The following is a 19,444-nucleotide window of genomic DNA, read 5'->3' on the forward strand; positions in this document are numbered from 1 at the left end:
TCACTAGTTTGCTCAATTATGCTGAAGTTTGACCAACAATGAGGAATTTAAGTGGGACAAAGTTTTTTTTAACTTTTATTTTATAATACTTTTGTATTAATAAGATATTTTTAACTCCAAACTTTTTTCCCTAAAAACTATGAAATTTTTAAGTTTATACTTAATCATTTGGATCAGCAGTCAGCAAACTTTCTTGTAAAGGGCCAGACAGTAAATATTTTAGGCTTTGAGAGCCATGCAGTCTCTTTTGCAGCTGCTCAACTCTGCTGTTACAGAACAAAAGCAGCAACATGTAATATATAAACAAATGAGCATGGCTGTGTCCCAGTAAAACTTTGTGTACAAAACCAGGCATTGGGCCACATACGCTTTACAGACCATGGTTTGCCAATCCCTGCTCTGGCTTCCATTCCTACTTAAAATAAAATCAAAATCCTTACCATCACCTTTTTGATAAGATCCTGTGTACCTCTCTAACTCATATCCTAGCATTCTTGCTCACTTTAGCGACGATGGTTATCTTGCTTTTTTGAAACACGTAGAGCACATTTTCATACAAAGGCCTTTGCCCTGGTATTCCTTCTGCCTAGAACCACCCTTTCACCACCACCTGCTTCTTTGACTTGATTCGAGTCTCTGCTGAGAAGGAATCTCAGAGAGACATTGTCTGACCGACCACCCCCGCCCCCCACCTGACCCTAGCACTCTCCATCCCTCGAAGTGCCTTACTTTTCTTCAGAATAGTTGCATTGCCTGGCAGTATTTTCTGTATTCATTTGTTGAATTCTCTGCCTTCTCTACTAGGACAGAAGCTAGTAGAGCTTCTACTGCTAGCATGGGGATAGGGATAGGTCTGTCTGATTCACTGTTTTGACCCCAGCACCTAGAATAGTACCTGTTACGCAATAGGTGCTCAGATATATATTAAATGAATGAGTTCCATGTTGTCTCATTAGTGTCTGATTAGCAATAAATATTTTTATCAATATTGCTAGGAAGAATAATAATGTTTTCTTTTATTTTTGACAGAATGGGGTTTCTATTGAACCAGTCTGGTCACCACGCCCATTCCCACTCTCTGCCTTCGAATTCTCCTACCGTAGGTTCTGGGTGCAGACACAACCATGGGCAGGACAGCCTAGCAGTGAGAGCTGCATTTGTACATGCCTTGGGGGATTTGGTACAGAGTGTTGGTGTACTAATAGCTGCATACATCATACGATTCAAGGTAATAGGATTGCTAATTTTTCTATTTTAAAATATATTTAATTTCAATATTAAAACTAAAGGTAATTGTCCTTTATCAGTATATTGGACACCAAAGCTAGTCTTACTCATTTTGCATTTAGGGAGGCTTAACTGAGCCACCAGTATAGCTCTTTTGCTAACACTAAACACAGTAGTATCATTTTACAGAGTAACAATCTGTAGCTGGCTTCAGTACCACCTTCACTCAAGTTTAAGCCTTGTCCCTGAACTGCTAGGTACTGGCATGTGTGCTGGACTAGAAATCCAGAGATTTGGGTTCTAGTCTTGGCTCTGCCATTAATACTATGAGCAAGTATTGAGCAAGTAAGTCCCTTAACTCTAAACTCTTATTTATTAGGTTTATTTATTTTGAAAGAGTACACACAGGCACACACATGCACGAGTAGGGGAAGGGCAACAGAGAGAGAGAGAGAGAGCGAGCTAGTGAGCGAGAAACTCAGGCTTCTCACTCAGCACGGAGCCTGACTCAGGGCTCTATCCCATGACCATGAGATCATGACCTGAGCTAAAATCAAGAGTCAGACACTTAACCAATTGAGCCATCCAGGAGCCCCTCTAGATCAGATAAGTGGCTGCTAAAACTCGTTTGAGCTCTGATATTCTCTGGTTCTGGTTGGAAGATTTAGGGAAGGCACAGAGGAAAGCAGTAGGACAAATGATTAAACCTCTGGAAATAGGTCTTACGAGGAAAGGCATTTAAACAATCCAGGAAAGAGCCACAGTATCTAAATTGTAAAGGTATTCTTCAGTCCTGGCAAAGGCAGCTAAAGAATGGGGGACATGGGGACAGAGTATGGCTTGTTTTGCTTTACAGTCTGTTTTATGTCAGTCTGTACTTAACATATAATTTTGCTCTGTCACCTTTCAGCCAGAATACAAGATTGCCGATCCCATCTGTACATATGTATTTTCATTACTTGTGGCTTTCACAACATTTCGTATCATATGGGACACAGTAGTTATAATACTAGAAGGTAAGATCTCACTAATATCCCTCGTTGTGGGTTTATTACTTCCCTAAATCAGATTGGGGGTGGGCGGGGCACTCTAGGGTACGTAGGAGTCCTGTCTTTTCTTTTTACAGATGCTTATAGGTTATAGTAACACCACTTTATGTGTATATAAAATATAAGAATTGATGTGCTCTCCCATCTGTTACCTATTTGATCCTTATAATCACTGAGAAAGGTAGGTAAGGTAGACATTATTATCCCTATTTACCAACAAGGAAATTGAGGTTCAGAGGGGTAACATAACTTGCTTAATTAAGGTAATGCTGCTAATAAATAAACTATGGTGCTAGGATAAAGATGCAACTCTTTCGAGTCTTAATACAATTATGTCTACTGGTTTATTTATTAATTCCTTAATTCCCATTTAACTTGCTATTTTGTTATATTTCCTACATCCCTACTTATATTAAGTATATGCCTATATTTTCAACAGTACATTCATTATCATTGGATGTTCCCTTTTTTTCATTTTTTTTCTGTCTATCCTGGCTTTTTTTTTTTAATGTTTGTTTATTTTTGAGAGAGACAGCGTGAGAGTGCAAGCTGGAGAAGGGCAGAGACAGAGGGAGACACAGAATCCCAAGCAGGCTCTGTGCTATCATCAGGGCTCGAACCCATGAACTGTGAGGTCATGACCTGAGCCAAAATCAAGAGTCAGACACTTAACTGACTAAACCACCAGGTGCCTCTATCCTAGCTTATTTGTTAAATGAAGTATTCAGGTTTGATATATATTTTTTTAAGTTGATTTATTTTGAGAGAGAGAGAGAGTGCATGTGCACGTGTGCCAAGCGCAGGTAGGGGAGGGGCAGAGAGAGAGAGAGAGAGAGAGAGAGAGAGACAGACAGAGACAGCACCCAGCCCATCGTGGGGCTCAATCTCATGTGAGATCATAACCTGAGCCAAAATCAAGACTTGGATGCTTAACCGACTGAGCCACCCAGGTGCATCCTTGTCTTAAAGTATTAAGATATTTTAAAGTATTCATTTAAACTGAATTTGGTAAAGCCGTTTGAGTTCTTTGGAAAAAAAAATTCTATCAGTTATGTATAACTTTTTCCCCCAAATAAACTTTACTTATGATATATTCTAAACTAATAGGTGTACCAAGCCATTTGAATGTAGACTATATCAAAGAAGCCTTGATGAAAATAGAAGATGTATATTCAGTGGAAGATTTAAATATCTGGTCTCTCACTTCAGGAAAACCTACTGCCATAGTACACATACAGCTAAGTATGTTGCTGACGGTAAATCCTGGGGTTGGTGGACTTTGTCTTTGGAATTGAATTTAACATTTTTGCTTTTAAATAAGTAGGAAAATTGTTTCTGCTGGAAAGACTTGCTTTAAGGGAGGGTTCAGACTTTTCAAAAGGTGAGTTGCAGATAATAATGGCAGCCGAGCAATAATTTTCAATCTCTTTAAGATGAGACGTTACAAATTGATTTTTGCTTTCAGATTAAAGCATGAAGTGTATCTACCATGCTGTATTTCTACATAAGAAAAGCTGGCTCTGTTTTTATTTCTTTAGGTCATTTCACAGATTGATGCTTTTTATTTATCAAAATAAAACATGCATGTGGTTTATTTTTTTTTTTTTAAGTACAGAAGACTTGCAATTGATGTCCAGTATTCTTTCTCTGAGAGTGGACTAGAGGGATTGGAATAATGACAAGCCATCCTGGCTTTTTAAGCTGGTGTGCTTCTCCAAGAGAGGAGCTTCAAGAGGGGAGAAATCAAACTAATAAAAATAGGTTCACTGTATATGAAATTTGTTATTTCCCTGTGTCATTGTAACTTTGTACAATGAATAGTAATGATATTTCCTTGACATTGCAGTTCCTGGAAGTTCATCTAAATGGGAAGAAGTACAGTCCAAAGCAAAGCATGTGTTATTGAACACATTTGGCATGTATAAATGTACTATTCAGCTTCAGAGTTACAGGCAAGAAGTGGACAGAACTTGTGCACATTGTCAGAGTTCCAGTTCCTAATTTTATATGTTTTGGGGACCACTGCCTTATTTATCCTGCAGTCACAGACCTGAGAGCAATAAATGTGCACACCTGAAAGAGAAAATGGAATCCCTGACAGCTGTGTCCATATCAAGCACCTGTCTCTCAAAACAATCACTCTAGCCTGAGAGTGCTACTTTCTGTTTAATGGTAAAAGGAGACTTCACCATGGTTTTCAGATGAAGATGTTTCCAAAACACTATTTATAGAATGAGACGTGACTCTACGGATACCTCAAAGAAGACAATCCAAGACCACATTTCGCTAACTGTGACAGAGTACATGTCTTAAAGGAAGCATCAAGAATTCAGTATTTGCATTTAAAAATCCTTTTTAAGGACCATTTTTTATCAAGCTAGTGCTGGAAAACTGATTTTTTTTTATTAGGTAATCTTGACAGCCAGCTTCTGGAATTTGACACCCAGTTATGTTTTTACAGAAATTATTTCTCAACAGATTTCAGAGAATACTAGAAATTATCCAGATAGTGGAATAAGCATGCATTCCTAAGTGTTTCAGAAATGTTTTATTTCACAAATAATGTTATTGTTATGGTTATACTTTATAAACAACTTTTTCCAGATGTTACAGGGTTTTGAATCTCAAAGTTATCATTTTGGTTACTTGTAATCTTAATCAGAACCAAATCTTTACATGTTGTGGTGGTCACTGTCATTAGGAATATTTAGGAAATATTTTCAATACTATTCTAAATGGCAGAAGTTAATCTTAAATTACTATATGGTGATTTAAAATATAGGAGTGGGGATGGAGTGTGGAATGTCAGATTTAAGTCTTCCTGCAGTCACTTTTATTATTCATGGAATTATCTTAAGAATAGCAGGAGACTGCAAAATGTAAACAATGATCCTCTGTCCTTGTAAGAACTGAAAGTGTGCTTGGTACCTTGCTTCCTGCCTCCATACCGGTTAGTCTGTGCCCCTTCAGGGTAAAACTCTGGAGAGCTGTGGTTCAGTTTGTAATGCCTGTCTTTCACATGTAGATTAACCACATTCTTCCAGAGAGAATTTGTTTGATGATATGGGTTAGGGATTCTCCACGGACTCCAGAAACCCTAAGATATAATTTTGAGGTTTTCCAATAATACCATAGCAGAAATGCCCAAAGAGATAGGGAGAAGACATTTAAAAAGAAAGAAAACATCAAGGGTTTGACCTTGTATTTGTGTTGTTTGAAACACAGGAATTGGGATGGACATTCAATCTGTGTTGTAGGGAGGCTAAACCTGAAACTTTCCAAACCGAATGCAACCTAATTGGTACCAGTTGTGTTAAAGGGGTAGCTGTGAATAATCAGGATTTCATTTTGCAACTGTTGGTTTTGTGATTATCTTTATGCACTTTAGAAGTCTATTTTCACAGGGACAGTTTCTTAACCAAGAATGGATATGGTTCTTGAGGTTCTCAGAGAATCAGAGTACAATTACTAGGCAAGTTGTGAATTAGAAGCCTAGATAAACATGCAGATGACTTATAATATCAAAGAAGGAGAGGAAACAGATTTCGTGTTTCTACCAAGTACCTCACTGTAAGTAAACCTAAGATAAAACCTGAAGTTCCCTAAAAGATGATTAAGAGTTGATGGTATCCCCCAAAAAAGGGTTGATGAGGGTTAATGGTATCTAGTAAAACCCAGTGTTTATTGAATTGAATTGAAAATTAACCTTATGCGGTTCTTGCTGTGAATCCATTTCAAATGATTTGAATTTTTCAAAAATTTGAGTAGTACATACATAGTTTAAGTCAAAATTCTCTTAAATGTGGAAGGCAAATAAGAATAAATGAGAAGCATTTCAGTGGACATCTGGGCATTACCGACTTTGGGTACCTAGCAAGAGAAAGGAAAAGAACATGCATTGTATGCTTATGGCTTTCCCCATATTTGCAGGTGTTTCCCATGTGTCCACTGAGCTTGTTTCTTGTAAACTTTCCTTTATCCTAAATAGGCGTATCTTACTTTTCATATCGACCTGTTCCTTGAAAAAGTTATATGATAAAACAGTCTGAAATTCATTTGAGGATTGAAAAGGATTTTTTGTAAAATGCAGAAACAGTGAAAACTTTTGTAAATTTTAGTGAGTGTGCTTTGTATAAGTGAGGTACACATGAAGTTCCCTGTGCTTTGTCTTTTGTAGCAAGGACTACACATTTTGTACTTGTGCTTTCCTGGGGCTGAGACTGAAAATTGATAGATTTCACTTTTTGTAACTTGACAAAACCCACACAGGACGATGTGAACTTAGCAGATAGGACCAGGGACTGCACGACGGAAGCCACAGAGCCTTGGGTCTGTCCCTACCCTGCTTAGCTGCAACCCTGAGTCACACCCCTCAGACAGCCCTCACAGGAAGAGTTCTCCACTGTCCTGACACAGGCGCTGGGTAATTTTGGATAAACATTTTGCATTGTTAATTTTGCACTGAGAAAACAGATCACAACCTAAAAACTGGGCAGTTCTTCAGTGTGATGGTTTTTTTTTTTGGTTTTTTGTTTTGTTTTGTTTTGTTTTGTTTTGTTTTGTTTTGTTTTGTTTTAAGCTCCACAAAGTGTGGAGCCCAGTGCCAGGCTTGAACTCCCATCCCAGAGATCAAGACCTGAGCTGACATCAAGAATTGGACAGTTAATCAACTGATGCACCCAGGTGCCCCAGTTTGATGTATTTTAATTAACATTTGCAAATAATCAGAGTTACTTGTATATATAAACCTGTCTGTCAAAACTCTGGCAGAGGCAGCATTTTGATTTATTTTAGGAAAAGACCTATTTTTCATTAACGACCATGCTGCCTTACAAACCTAATGTGAGGAATATAGTTGAATAGGGCATCTTTCAGAGAGCTTTGAAATGTAGAACCATTTCAAATAGAATTCCCACATACACTTCCCATTAGCTGTGCCTTGTGTAATGTGAGCCCAGATTTTCGCAGCTTGCAGCTCCTGTCAGTATTGTTTGCCAAATCACAGGCTCTCTTATTTTACTGTTTTCGTTTCAAGTTTGGGTACTTTATTTCCATTTTCTAAAACTAAGTTTCCTGCTCTTAAAAGTCTCAGTGTTCTGGTTCTGTGTCTTGAACCCAGGTGTCCTCACTGACAGTGTTTGTTTTTAGTAGAATTTTCCCAGAATAGACACAGGCAAGATCAGATACATGAGCTTCCCTTTTGTTTAAATGTGAGGAAAACCATCTTTCAGAAACAAAGCACCACTTATAAACTTTTTCTTCGTGAGGAAGAACCCTTTTTTTAAACAGCTGATTGTTCTTGATCCAGATTTCTCTTGGACACTGAACTTTACAGTGTAAGTATGATAGAAATAGACTACACTATACAACCATAAGTGAAGATTCTCTCTAATAAGACTGGATTGTATTTCTTAAACAACTACTCTCACCACTTTAGAAGAGATAGTCATTCACTTTTGAAACAAGCACAATGAGGTAAATTTTCTTTTTATGAATTTATGTGAATTGGTTCACCATAATGAATAAGGTGTGTTTTTACAGAATCTGAGCCCCTTTGGAATAAGATTTTAGGCAATTTTCCTGTTGACTCTACCTTACATATACTAAATTTAAAGTTACAGAATGTGTTAATAGATGTAAGATTAGTTCCTTTGGCTTGGTTTCTTTTTAAACCAAGCTTAGCTCATGAGCCAGTTGAGTATTAGTCCCAAAGAATAGTGACACCTTGCTATATGCTGTGTTGAGGGGAGGTGAGTCTGATTTCCAAATGATTAAGTTTTATTTGTCTCTAACCAAAACATGATTTGCAAACTCTAACTACAGATCTGCCACGGGAATCTTGCCGGAAAGGACATCAGATTTGTTTTACAGCTCACCAATCAGGGATATTTTTTGTTATGTTCGTAGGAGCCCGCAAATTAGAAGAAATTGTCGTGGGAATTCCTCAGTATTGAATTGTGTATATGCATTCAGGCCATCCGATCCTTGAATTCCTGCTTACAAAGGGTTTACTCTGTTACGTTATTCTTCCGATCGTATTGTAAAGACCAATATTTTCTGATTTTTGGTAAGACTGGAAAACATTTACGGAGACTTTCCCAATTACATCTATGACAGCGTCAATTTAAATATTGCAGTTAAGTATATTCTGAAAAATTGAAATGGCCAGTATGTCAGCTTTGCACCTGGAAGATACCTTATATTTGGAAAGCTTATGCTTCTCTAAAAATATATGTTATTAAGCCATATCACAGTTTAAGAAATTGTATATACTTTTCCATATGCCCTTTCAGAAACCAGGTATTTTGCATATGATTGATTTTAGGAAGATTTTGAAGCTGGTGTTTGTCCATATAATTTAAGATCAAGGTATAGTATATGTATATGTACTGTATTTGCAATTTTCAAATTGTAATTTCCTATACATTTATTAAATAAAGTATTGTTTTGCCGTGTGGTTTATTAAAAAATGAAAATATATAATCCTGAAATTTCTGGGCTGCTTTATTGAGCAATAGCAGACCTTAAAACATAGTAATAATCTTAAAAAGCATTGGAAAATAGATAACCTAGTTTTATAAACTCAGACTGTAATGCCCTGTTTAAGGTGTTTAAGAACTAAACCTGGGAAAAACTTTCCAGATAAAGAAAAAAAGAGCTATTAAAAGAATCTATAACTTTTTCTACAAGTCACTTTTAATATTCCTGCAGGCCCAGCAACAATGGCAGAAAGGAAAGAGATGCTCCCGTGAAAGTAAGATTGGTGAGGGCCTTTGTGAAGTCTGAGAGGAATGACCTGGTGACCCTCCAATGGTACAGACAGGGGGTCAGCACACTGTGCCTCATGGGCCTGCAGCCTGTTTTGCGTGGCCCATGGAGCTGAAGATGGTTTTTGTATTTTTTAATGGTTAAAAAAAAAAATCAGAAGAATGATATGTGAAAATTACGTTGAACTTTAAATTTCAGTGTAAATAAAGTATTCCTCAAACACAGCCACACTCATTTCATCAAGTATGGTTACCTGTGGCTGCTTTCGTGCCGCGGTGGCAGAGTCGAGTAGTTGGGACAGATATAAAATATTTACTATCTGACCATTTGTAGGCGAAGTTTGCCCGCCCTTGGTAAACACTGTCGTATGGTTTCAAGGCTCTAACAGCGCAGATGGATGCGGCAGGCTTTTCTGGAGCCTGCTCGGAAGTTTCTGTGACTGGCCAGTCTGAAGGCCACCTGCGCTGTCAAAGCTTCTTCCCCTCCCTCACCTTTTTTCTTTTGTCTGTCTTCCTCGGAAGTTTGAGGCAGAGATAGAGGAGAAGAGGAGCAGGATTTCAAACACCGTCTATGTGCCATATACTCTCTAAGTTTACTAGCAAAGCAGTTTTCTACCCCCTAACACCAGGATCATTTCAGAATACTTTTCAATATACAGGTTTACTGGATTTTTTAATTTTCACTTAAGTTATGACAAAAAGTAAAATGTTCAACCTACTGAACCAATTCTTTGAGATGTCCCAATTTCAGTTTTATGGTATCTTAAAGATGAGAATGCTTCTCAAACCAAGTATGTAGATCTCAGTGGCTAAAACACTGAATTATATAATATTTCTTAGAACTTTAACAAATATGCGTTAAAGTACCTTACGTGTGTTGAGTACCCTATGCAGCTTGTGCCAACTGGGCGCTCACGAATGAAAAATCCCATTTTATCTGCTAAGATGAAATTTGGTTATTGGGCTTTAAAAATAGCATGTTCTTTAAAGTTTCCCAGTCACCTAGAGAAAGACTCCTCTATTTTTGAAAATAGTAATAAAATATAGTTTTAGGTAAGTTATAGTAGTGAGACGTTAACATATGATTTGATTACTTACCTAGCTGTATGTCTATTTTGATGTGTCATTTTTTTCGTCCTTGTCAGATGCCAAAATGAATTTGAATTTACTTTACAATAAATTATAAATTAGACTTACAAACTCTTACTTATGCCAAACTTTCCATTTTATTTTATATATTAGTTGGATAATATTTTTGGTTATAATTCAATTCCAGCTATGATATAGTATATTTTCTTTACGCCAGAATATAGCCTAAGCATAAATAGGAAGTATGAAGCCTTCTGACTAAATATCTTTATATAAATTGTATTTAAGATTAGGAGCTTTAAAAATCCAGCCTCAGTGAAATTTTCAGGCAGAATTCTGGTTTAAGGCTCTATGTGACTTTTACAGAACATGAACTATAAAGTTTGGCCAATAAACATGCTTCTGTGAACTTTTCAAAAATTTGTTCTGGTTTGACTTGAAATTCCTGTTTGTTTTACTTGCCAGCTTCTGCATATTGGTTTGTGGGGTTTTGGTGTGTTTTGGGTTTTGGTCTTTTGGGTTTTTTTTTTTTAACACTTTTGTTCACTTTAACAAAATGCTGGCGCCATGGGGAAAATGTGTGTGAGTTGGTTTTTCTACAAAATATACTGAGCTATTTCTTGGGAAGAAAGTAGGATTTTTTTTTTTAATGGAAATTTTCAGAGACCCCATGAACGCAAAGCCAACCTTAAAGCAAGACAGACCACCTCTGTTCCCTTGACTTTCCTAGGATTGAAGATCTGCTCCCACCGTCCCTAATTATTCTTTCTTCTACTTCCTCCCCAGAGGAATCCTAACAACATAAATGGTTACAGGGATACTTGCCTCCGGACAGTGATTGTAGTGGATATCTGGCCTAGTCAAGGAATGAAGAAGTGGGGTGAAGAGGAGAGTTTCCTGGACTTCCATTCATTAAATCAGTTCCCTGTGAAGGCTACTGGCAAATCCTAGTTCCAACAGGCTCTTAATCACTTTACGGTCTGACTGGGGTTTCAGCAGTATCTGAACACAAGCCTATACCATTGTTGCTTTGCTTTTTTGTGTAAGAATATTTTCCAAAGTCCTGCATATTTGTTAAAGTTCTAAGAAATATTATATAATTCAGTGTTTTAGCCACTGAGATCTACATACTTGGTTTGAGAAGCATTCTCATCTTTAAGATACCATAATACTGAAATTGGGACATCTCAAAGAATTGGTTCAGTAGGTTGGACTTTAATAAGGTATATTGAGACTACTTCCAGATGTCAATTCATTTTACAATCATTCAGCCAAGAAATCTATGAAGGCCACCTCCCTACCACTGAATATGTTGTGGACTAGAACAAAAAATTCCTGTGTATTTTTAAAAATTAAACAGGAAATGAAACAATATTATGTTCTTGGAGAGCGTCTTGGGTCATACCCTCACCCCTACAAATAGAAGATCACACTCCCATTACGGATGGCTTGAGAAACTGGCCTGTAGGATAAAGTCCATCCTCTTGGTAACAACATACAAAATCCTTCTGGTTTGGTGACTGCTCACTTCTCCACCCACAATTCCACCCTTTCTACAACCACTATCCTATCTCCCATGCTTCAGCCATATCAAACCACAGTCCAATTTTGGTTAACGGGGGAAATAATTGCTAACATTTATTGAAACTTTACTGCCTTTCAGACACTGCTATATACTTAATTGTGTAATTCTCATGATGGTATTTTGATAAATATTATAATCTTCACTTTACAAATGAAGAAACTGAGACCAGGAGAAGTTAAGTGCCTTGCTGAAAGTCACATAGGTAGTCATAATGTAGAAAGAGAAGGTCACAGACATCTCTTAAATATAGTTATAACTAGTAAACAATATAAAAGGGATCCAGTGTAGACTACTGTAGTCAAAATCACAACCATTAGACCATAGATGTATACAAATAACAGAAGTATAATAGTTTAGGAACACACAACTTTCCATAATTTATATACATGCTTAGCAAAAAAGTAGCCAAAAGTTTACTCTATTTCTTAATTGAGTTCTTGTTTTTTGAGGCACCAGGATAGTGCTAAATCGGGTTTCAGCATGTTCTCACTAGCCTTTCCTCTCTTCATTCCTCAGTCCTCATAGCCATGACTGGGAAGAGTTGGGACCCAAGCCACAAGGGCCAGGCTCCTTCTGCCATTTCTTCAGTAGCCAGCCACTGCTTTGCTCTCAGGACAATGCACTTCTGTGTCCACAACTGGTCTTGTTTGTGAAGGGGAGGGGCTAGCCCACGTTACAGTCAACATACCATGGGACCCCCTGGGCACAACAATCCCCCAAATCTTAAGTCCATGTTTACGTTGCTTGGGGGTGGGGGGGAGGGAAAGGTGGCTAAAACAAGCAGAAAGGGTTGTGCCCACCATTGAATCATTACCAAGACAGGATCGAGACAAAGAAACAGCTCGGAAATATTACATACAGACTGTGAACCCATGGGAAACAAAAAACACAAGCCTCCAGTAATTCATAGATATTTCCAGGAAGTCAATGAACTTCCCACAAGCCATGGAATTATGGGTTAAAGCTGATCTCATCTTGGTTGGGAGTGGGTAAGATGTAGTAGATATCTGGGTTAGTTACTAGGTAGCTCCAAACCAAATAGATGCTTTCATTGTGAGCTCACACAGAAGTATGGACTCAGAGCAGACTGCCTAGGTTTCCATCCTGGCCCTCCCCCTCCCTTTCTAACATTGAGATTTGGGGAAAATTTTGAACTTCTCTGTGCTCAGTTCCTCTGTCCACAAAATAAAAATATTAACTGTTCCTGCCTCATGTGACTTTTATGAGGATTAAATGAGCTACATAAAGAAAGTGCTGGGAACACATCATTATTACTGCAAGTTAATTTCTTCACAAAGGCACTGCCTGTTATTTTTTTACTTGGCTAATTGAGCAGTGCCAGTCTTACAGCTCCCAGAACAAGGCAAATTTTCTTATCCTCTGCTCCTTTGCCCCTTCTTTATCTGGAAAATCATTTCCCCAGCTTCTTTACCTCATAAAAGCCAACTCATCCTTAAAGATTCTCCTCAGGTATCATCTCCTCCAAAAAGCCTTCCTTTCCCTCCCTATGTGAATTAGGAGCCCTTCTTCTGTGCCTACCTCCCTCCCTCATTTGGTCACTGTGGGAGCCACCACTGTCTGATTACCCACAAGCCCTTGGGGGAGGGACCTAAGTGTTTTCTTTGAATTTCTAGTGTTAAGAGACATAGAAGGGCTGTGTGAATATTCCCACGGTTAGAAACCATACATACACTAAATATCTTTTTTTTTAATGTTTGTTTTTGAGAGAGAAAGAGAGAGAGAGAGAGAGAGAGAGAGAGAGAGAGCATGAGCGGGGGAGGGACAGAAGTAGACACAGAATCCGAAGAAGGCTCCAGGCTCTGAGCTGTCAGTGCAGAGCCTGATGTGTGACTCAAACTCACAAACCGTGACATCATGACCTGAGCCAGTCAGCCGTGTACCCAACTGAGCCACCCAGGTGCCCCACTAAACATCTATTTTTGCATGGAAATTTTTTAAGGAGCCCTAAGAATCCTCACTGTCAATGCTGTAATCTCTTTTCCATAATGTAACTGAAACCCTATCATAAAATTGCTTCTCTGAAAAAATGTTCCAGATTGGCTATCTCCCAATAACAAAGAATTGGGTTTTTTTATACTTGGGTATGTGTAATTATAGTATAGCTATTCAAGAATTTCTGGTTATTTTCTGTATCTCTTTAAAAAGATTACAACAGAAATTAGACCCATTTCTGAAACATCCCAGACAATTACACAATTAATTGCAACTAAATTGGTATTAACAGCCAGTAGCTATTATCACTTACAGCACCTGATAATCTCTCCCAGAGCCCCTCCTTAGTAGCACCAAGCTAGTGCTTGTCAATTCCTATCTTGCTGATAACAGCTTGTTTGTTTTACAAAAGACACTTTATTTTTAGAAGATGAATAGTAACTATTTTCAGCTTGAAGCTGGGGGACAGCTTACACTACTTTGAAAGTACTGATGGAGTTTAAATCACTCATTTTTAATATATATATATATTTTAATGTTTATTCACTTTTTGAGAGACAGAGACAGAGCACAAGCAGAGCAGGGGCAGAGAGAGAGAGAGGGAGACACAGAATCCGAAGCAGGCTCCAGGCTCTGAGCTGTCAGCACAGGGCTCGAACCCACGAACTGCAAGATCATGACCTGAGCTGAAGTCAGTTGCTTAACCGACTGAGCCACCCAGGTGCCCCGGAGCCCACTTCAGATCCTCTGTCCCCCTCTCTTCTTGCCCCTCCCCTGCTTGCACTCTCTCAAAATAAATAAACCTCAAAGAAAGATTTTATATCTAATGTTTTATTTATTTATTTATTTAGAAAGAGACAGAGTGTAAGCAGGGGAGGGGCAGAGACAGGGAGACACAGAATCACAAGCAGGCTCCAGGCTCTGAGCTGTCAGCACAGAGCCCAACGCAGGGCTCGAACTCAAACCATGAGATCATGACCTGAGCTGAAGTCAGACGCTTAAGTGACTGAGCCACCCAGGCACCCCTAAATCACTCATTTTTTAAAACTAATTAATTTTTTTCTTTTTAATTTACATCCAAGTTATTTAGTATGTAGCTAACTCAGTTATGTGGTGCAATAATGATTTCAGGAGTAGATTCCAGTGATTTATCCCCTACATGTAACACCCAGTGCTCATCCCACCAAGTGTCTTCCTTAATGCCCCTTACCCATTTAGCCCCTCCCCCCACCCACAACCCCTCCAGCAACCTAATCACCCTTTATTCTCACGGCTAAAACATAATACCAAACAGACAGATGTACCCTGGAGTAGGAGGCAGAAGAACCGATTCTGGTCTCAGCTTTGCTAGGTGTGTCTAATTGGACAAGTTACTCTGTTTTGCTGGGATTCAGCCTGCCTGTCTGCATAGTTAATAATAACAAAACAATGATTGAATGCTTAGCCCTGTACATGCCGAGCAGTGTTCTAAAGGCTTCTCAGGAGGGGCGCCTGGGTGGCCCAGTGGGTTAAGCGTCTGACTCTTGATCTCAGCTCGGGTCTTGATCTCTTGGTTTGTGAGATCAAGCCCCACTTCGGGCTCTACAATGACGGTGCGGAGACTGCTTGGGATTCTCTCTCTCTCGGCCCATACCCTGCTCATGCACACGCATGCACATTCTCTCTCTCGTTCTCTCTGAAAATAAATAAACATTAAAAAAATAATAATTGCCCAACTGGATGGACAGGTTACCTTAACTCTGACCTCATCTCTCCCAGAACTGCCTGAGGCTTACTGACATTTTTTGTCAATAAAGACCCCAAGGGGCTATGCTCTTACAGCCTCTTCTTTTATGTGTTTTGTTGTTGAGACACTAAGGAGAGGCAGTATGGTGTGATAAGGAGAAAGTTTGGATCCAACCTGTGAGGGCTCAGATTCGGCTCTATGAACTTAATAGCTGGGTGATCTTAGCCTGCACCTAGCCCTCTCAGCTGCACAAGGTAACACCCTGGATGTCACAGGTTTGCTTTAGGGGTGAACTACCACGATGTCCATGAAATGTCTAGTGTGGTGCTTGCCGCTCAATACATTGTCATCTCCTCCTCCCGCTCCCCACTCCGTGATTGAGAAATCGCAAGTGTCACCACTGGACCTATCTACTTAGTATAATTCAGGAAGCCTCTTATACCAGGGAGTAACGGAAGGATGGACAGAAACTAACATCTGAGATTTTATGTCAAGTCATTTCAAACCTATCAGCTTATCTCACTGGGGCAGAAGTGACCCCCAAGTGTATGTTCAGGTTCTGTCAGTATGAACTAAGGTAAATTATTTGACCTCTTTGGGCTCAGTTCTTTCACCAGTAAAATGGGGGTCATAAATGTCACCTGACCCCAGGACTGTTGGGAGGATTACACGAGGGGATGCATGCCAAGTGCCTGGTGCATGCCAGGTGCTCCTGAGTGGTGGCTGCAGCTGCCATTATTCCCATTTTGGTTTCCTGAGCTTCCCTGGCCTCACTAGAAGCTTTCCTGACACCCTGAAAAGAACACCAACGTCATAACTTAAATACACAATTGAGGGGCAGGACCTGCTCCCCAAATGACTCATTCATAACCACCCCAGCACAGGTCATGCCGTCAGTGCAAAGATGACATCTTACTATGCTTGCACTTCCTTCCACCAACGTCCCGGGCTGGGGACTGCTTCTGGCAAAGTATCCACAGGCAGAATCTGTGAGTCATGAGCAGAAGGACCTAAAAATTCTTAGGAAGATTCTTGGCTCAGTACACCCACAGCCACTAACTCAGGGCCTAAACTAGTTTTCCTCCAGAGGGAAACATAAGTAGAGATGTGTGTATACTGTCACAGTGACCGAGTGAGGGCTTAGACTATGGGGAGTTCCAATGAGCATGGTGCCCCCACCACGTGCCTGGGACAGGCACAACTGGTCCTAACACAGCATGTGTCTCCTTCTCCCTCCCCTTCACAGCAAATGTCCCCCCCCCCCAAAAAAAAAAACTGCCTGAAACACCAAATTCACCAACTGTACCTCTATTCTCTAAACATACCACCATCTCTGTACCTGGTTCTTATTTTCATAGGTTATATCACTAGGAGAGGGAGAGGCTTCATCCTTCACCCTAAGCCCATACCACTCCTGGGGCCATCCCAACACCTACACAGACTTGAACTACTCTACTTTATAATCGCACTGGATTCATCCTCTCATTCCCCAGTGGGCTTAGTACACCCATAGGCAACCAGACTGAGTCCACTAGAATGTAAGTATCTTAAGGGCGGGGTCTGTATCCATTTTGCCCCATCCCATCCTTAGTGTCTGGCAAAATGAGCAGCACAAAGTGAGTCTCAATAGATCTTCACTGAATGAATAAAGAATGAATATATTCCAAGATTAGAGCAGGAGTGAAAGTCTCTCCCTGGTATGAAATCACTGGAGTAATAAATACATTCTACAACTGTGCTGCCCAATATGGGAGCCACTAGCTACATTTGGCCATTTAAATTTAATTACTATATTTTTTAACGTTTATTTTGAGAGAGAGAGAGTACACATGTGCGCGAGCGTGAGTGGTAGAGGGGCAGAGAGAGAGGAAGAGAGAGAATCCCAAGCAGGGTCCGCACTGTCAGCTCAGATCCAGATTTAGAGCTCAATTTCACAACCCTGGGATCATGACCTGAGCTGAAATCAAGAGTTGGACACTTAACCGACTGAGCCATCCAGGTTCCCCTAAATTTTAACTAATATTAATTAAAATTAAATAAAATTAACTCACAAAAATAAACTCAAAATGGATGAAAGACCTAAACGTGAGACAGGAAACCATCAAAACCCTAGAAGAGAAAGCAGGCAACAACCTCTTTGACCTTGGCCACGGCAATTTCTTGTTTGACACATCCCCAAAGGCAAGGGAATTAAAAGCAAAAATGAACTATTGGGACCTCATCCAGATAAAAAGCTTCTGCACTGCAAAGGAAACAATCAACAAAACTAAAAGACAACCAACGGAATGGAAAAAGATATTTGCAAATGACATCTTAGACAAAGGGCTAGTATCCAAAATCTATAAAGAACTCACCAAACTCCACACCCAAAAAACAAATAATCCTGTGAAGAAATGGGCAGAAGACATGAATAGATCCTTTTCCAAAGAAGACATCCAGATGGCCAACCTACACCTGAAAAGATACTCAACATCACTCATCTTCAGGGAAACACAAATCACAGCCACACTGAGATACCACCTCACACCAGTCAGAGTGGCTAAAATGAACAACTCAGGAAACTACAGATGCTGGCGAGGATGTGGGGAAACGGGAACCCTCTTGCACTGTTGGTGGGAATGCAAACTGGTGCAGCCGCTCTGGAAAACAGTGTGGAGGTTCCTCAAAAAATGAAAAATAGAACTACCCTATGACCCAGCAATAGGACTAGTAGGAATTTATCCAAAGGATCCAGGAGTGCTGATTCATAGCACTTGAATGTTTATAGCAGCACTCTCAACAATAGCCAAATTATGGAAAGAGCCTAAATGTCCATCAATGGATGAATGGATAAAGAAGACATGGTTTATACATACAAAAGAATACTATTTGGTAATGAGAAAGAATGAAATCATGCCATTTGCAGCAATGTGGATAGAACTGGAAGGTATCATGCTGAGTGAAGTAAGTCAGTCAAAGAAAGACAGGTATCATATGTTTTCATTCATATGTGGATCTTGAGAAACTGAACAGAAGACCATGGGGGAAGGGAAGGGGAAAAAATAGTTACAAACAGAGGAGGGAGGGAGCCAAACCATAAGAGACCCTTAAATACAGAGAACAAACTGAGGGTGGATGGGAGGGTGGGGGAGAGGGGAAAATGGGTGATGGGCATTGCGGAGAGCACCTGTTGGGATGAGCACTGGGTGTTACACGTAAGCGATGACCCACGGGAATCTACCCAAAAAACCAAGAGCACACTTCATACACTGTATGTTAGCCAATTTGACAATAAATTATATATTTTTTAAATTTTTTTAACGTTTATTTATTTTTGAGACAGAGAGAGACAGAGCATGGACGGGGGAGGGTCAGAGATAGAGGGAGACACAGAATCCGAAACAGGCTCCAGGCTTTGAGCTGTCAGCAGAGAGCCCGACGCAGGGCTCGAACTCACGGACCGCGAGATCATGACCTGAGCCGAAGTCAGACGTCCAACCGACTGAGCCACCCAGGCGCCCCGACAATAAATTATATTTTAAAAAAATTAAATAACACTGTAAAGTTACAACTACCATATATTACAGCCACAGCATTCCTAGATATATACCTAAGAAAAATGGAAGCATAGATCCACATAGAGATTTGTATAATGATCTTTATAGCAACTTTATGTGTATTGGCTAAAAACTGGAGAAAAGAAGCAAATGTTCATCCACAGATGAAGGGATAAAAACAAATGTGGTATATCCATACAACGAAATACTACTGAGTGACAAAAAGGAATGAACTATTGATACATACAACATGGAGGAATCTCTAAATAACTCTGCTGAGCAAATAACATAGACAAAAATAAATATTGTGTAATTCCACTTGTATAAAATTCAAACTAATCTATACTGACTGACATACTGACCGAAAGCAGATCAGTGGTTTTCTGGGTGGGAAGAAGGAAGGGCGAGAGGGAAGGATTACAAAGGCACATGAGGAAACCCTGGGCTGAGAGAGAGGCTCCCTGTCTCAGCTGTGGTGATTGTTGCACAGGTGTATACACATACCAAATATT

General features: G+C 39.6%; 2 protein-coding genes across 9 annotated transcripts in view; one reads left to right on the forward strand and one right to left on the reverse strand.

Moving 5' to 3' along the window:
- SLC30A4 (solute carrier family 30 member 4) overlaps window positions 1–9,268 on the forward strand; it is a 31,388-nt gene extending 22,120 nt beyond the window's left edge. For 2 of the 6 annotated variants that reach the window (XM_058737864.1, XM_058737863.1), the window contains exons 5-9: window positions 1,030–1,228; window positions 2,138–2,243; window positions 3,384–3,518; window positions 4,123–6,812; window positions 6,856–9,268. In XM_058737864.1, the coding sequence (XP_058593847.1) occupies window positions 1,030–1,228; window positions 2,138–2,243; window positions 3,384–3,518; window positions 4,123–4,277 (595 nt within the window). In that variant the 3' untranslated portion in view covers window positions 4,278–6,812; window positions 6,856–9,268. Of the gene's footprint in view, window positions 1–1,029; window positions 1,229–2,137; window positions 2,244–3,383; window positions 6,813–6,855 lie in introns of those variants that run through there. The other 4 variants (XM_058737867.1, XM_058737865.1, XM_058737866.1 and 1 more) reach the window with 4 other exon arrangements.
- BLOC1S6 (biogenesis of lysosomal organelles complex 1 subunit 6) overlaps window positions 1–19,444 on the reverse strand; it is a 133,164-nt gene that overhangs the window by 103,687 nt on the left and 10,033 nt on the right. The window lies entirely within an intron of this gene.

The sequence above is a fragment of the Neofelis nebulosa genome, chromosome 7, assembly GCF_028018385.1.
Source record: "Neofelis nebulosa isolate mNeoNeb1 chromosome 7, mNeoNeb1.pri, whole genome shotgun sequence".
NCBI classification, from domain to species: domain Eukaryota; kingdom Metazoa; phylum Chordata; class Mammalia; order Carnivora; family Felidae; genus Neofelis; species Neofelis nebulosa.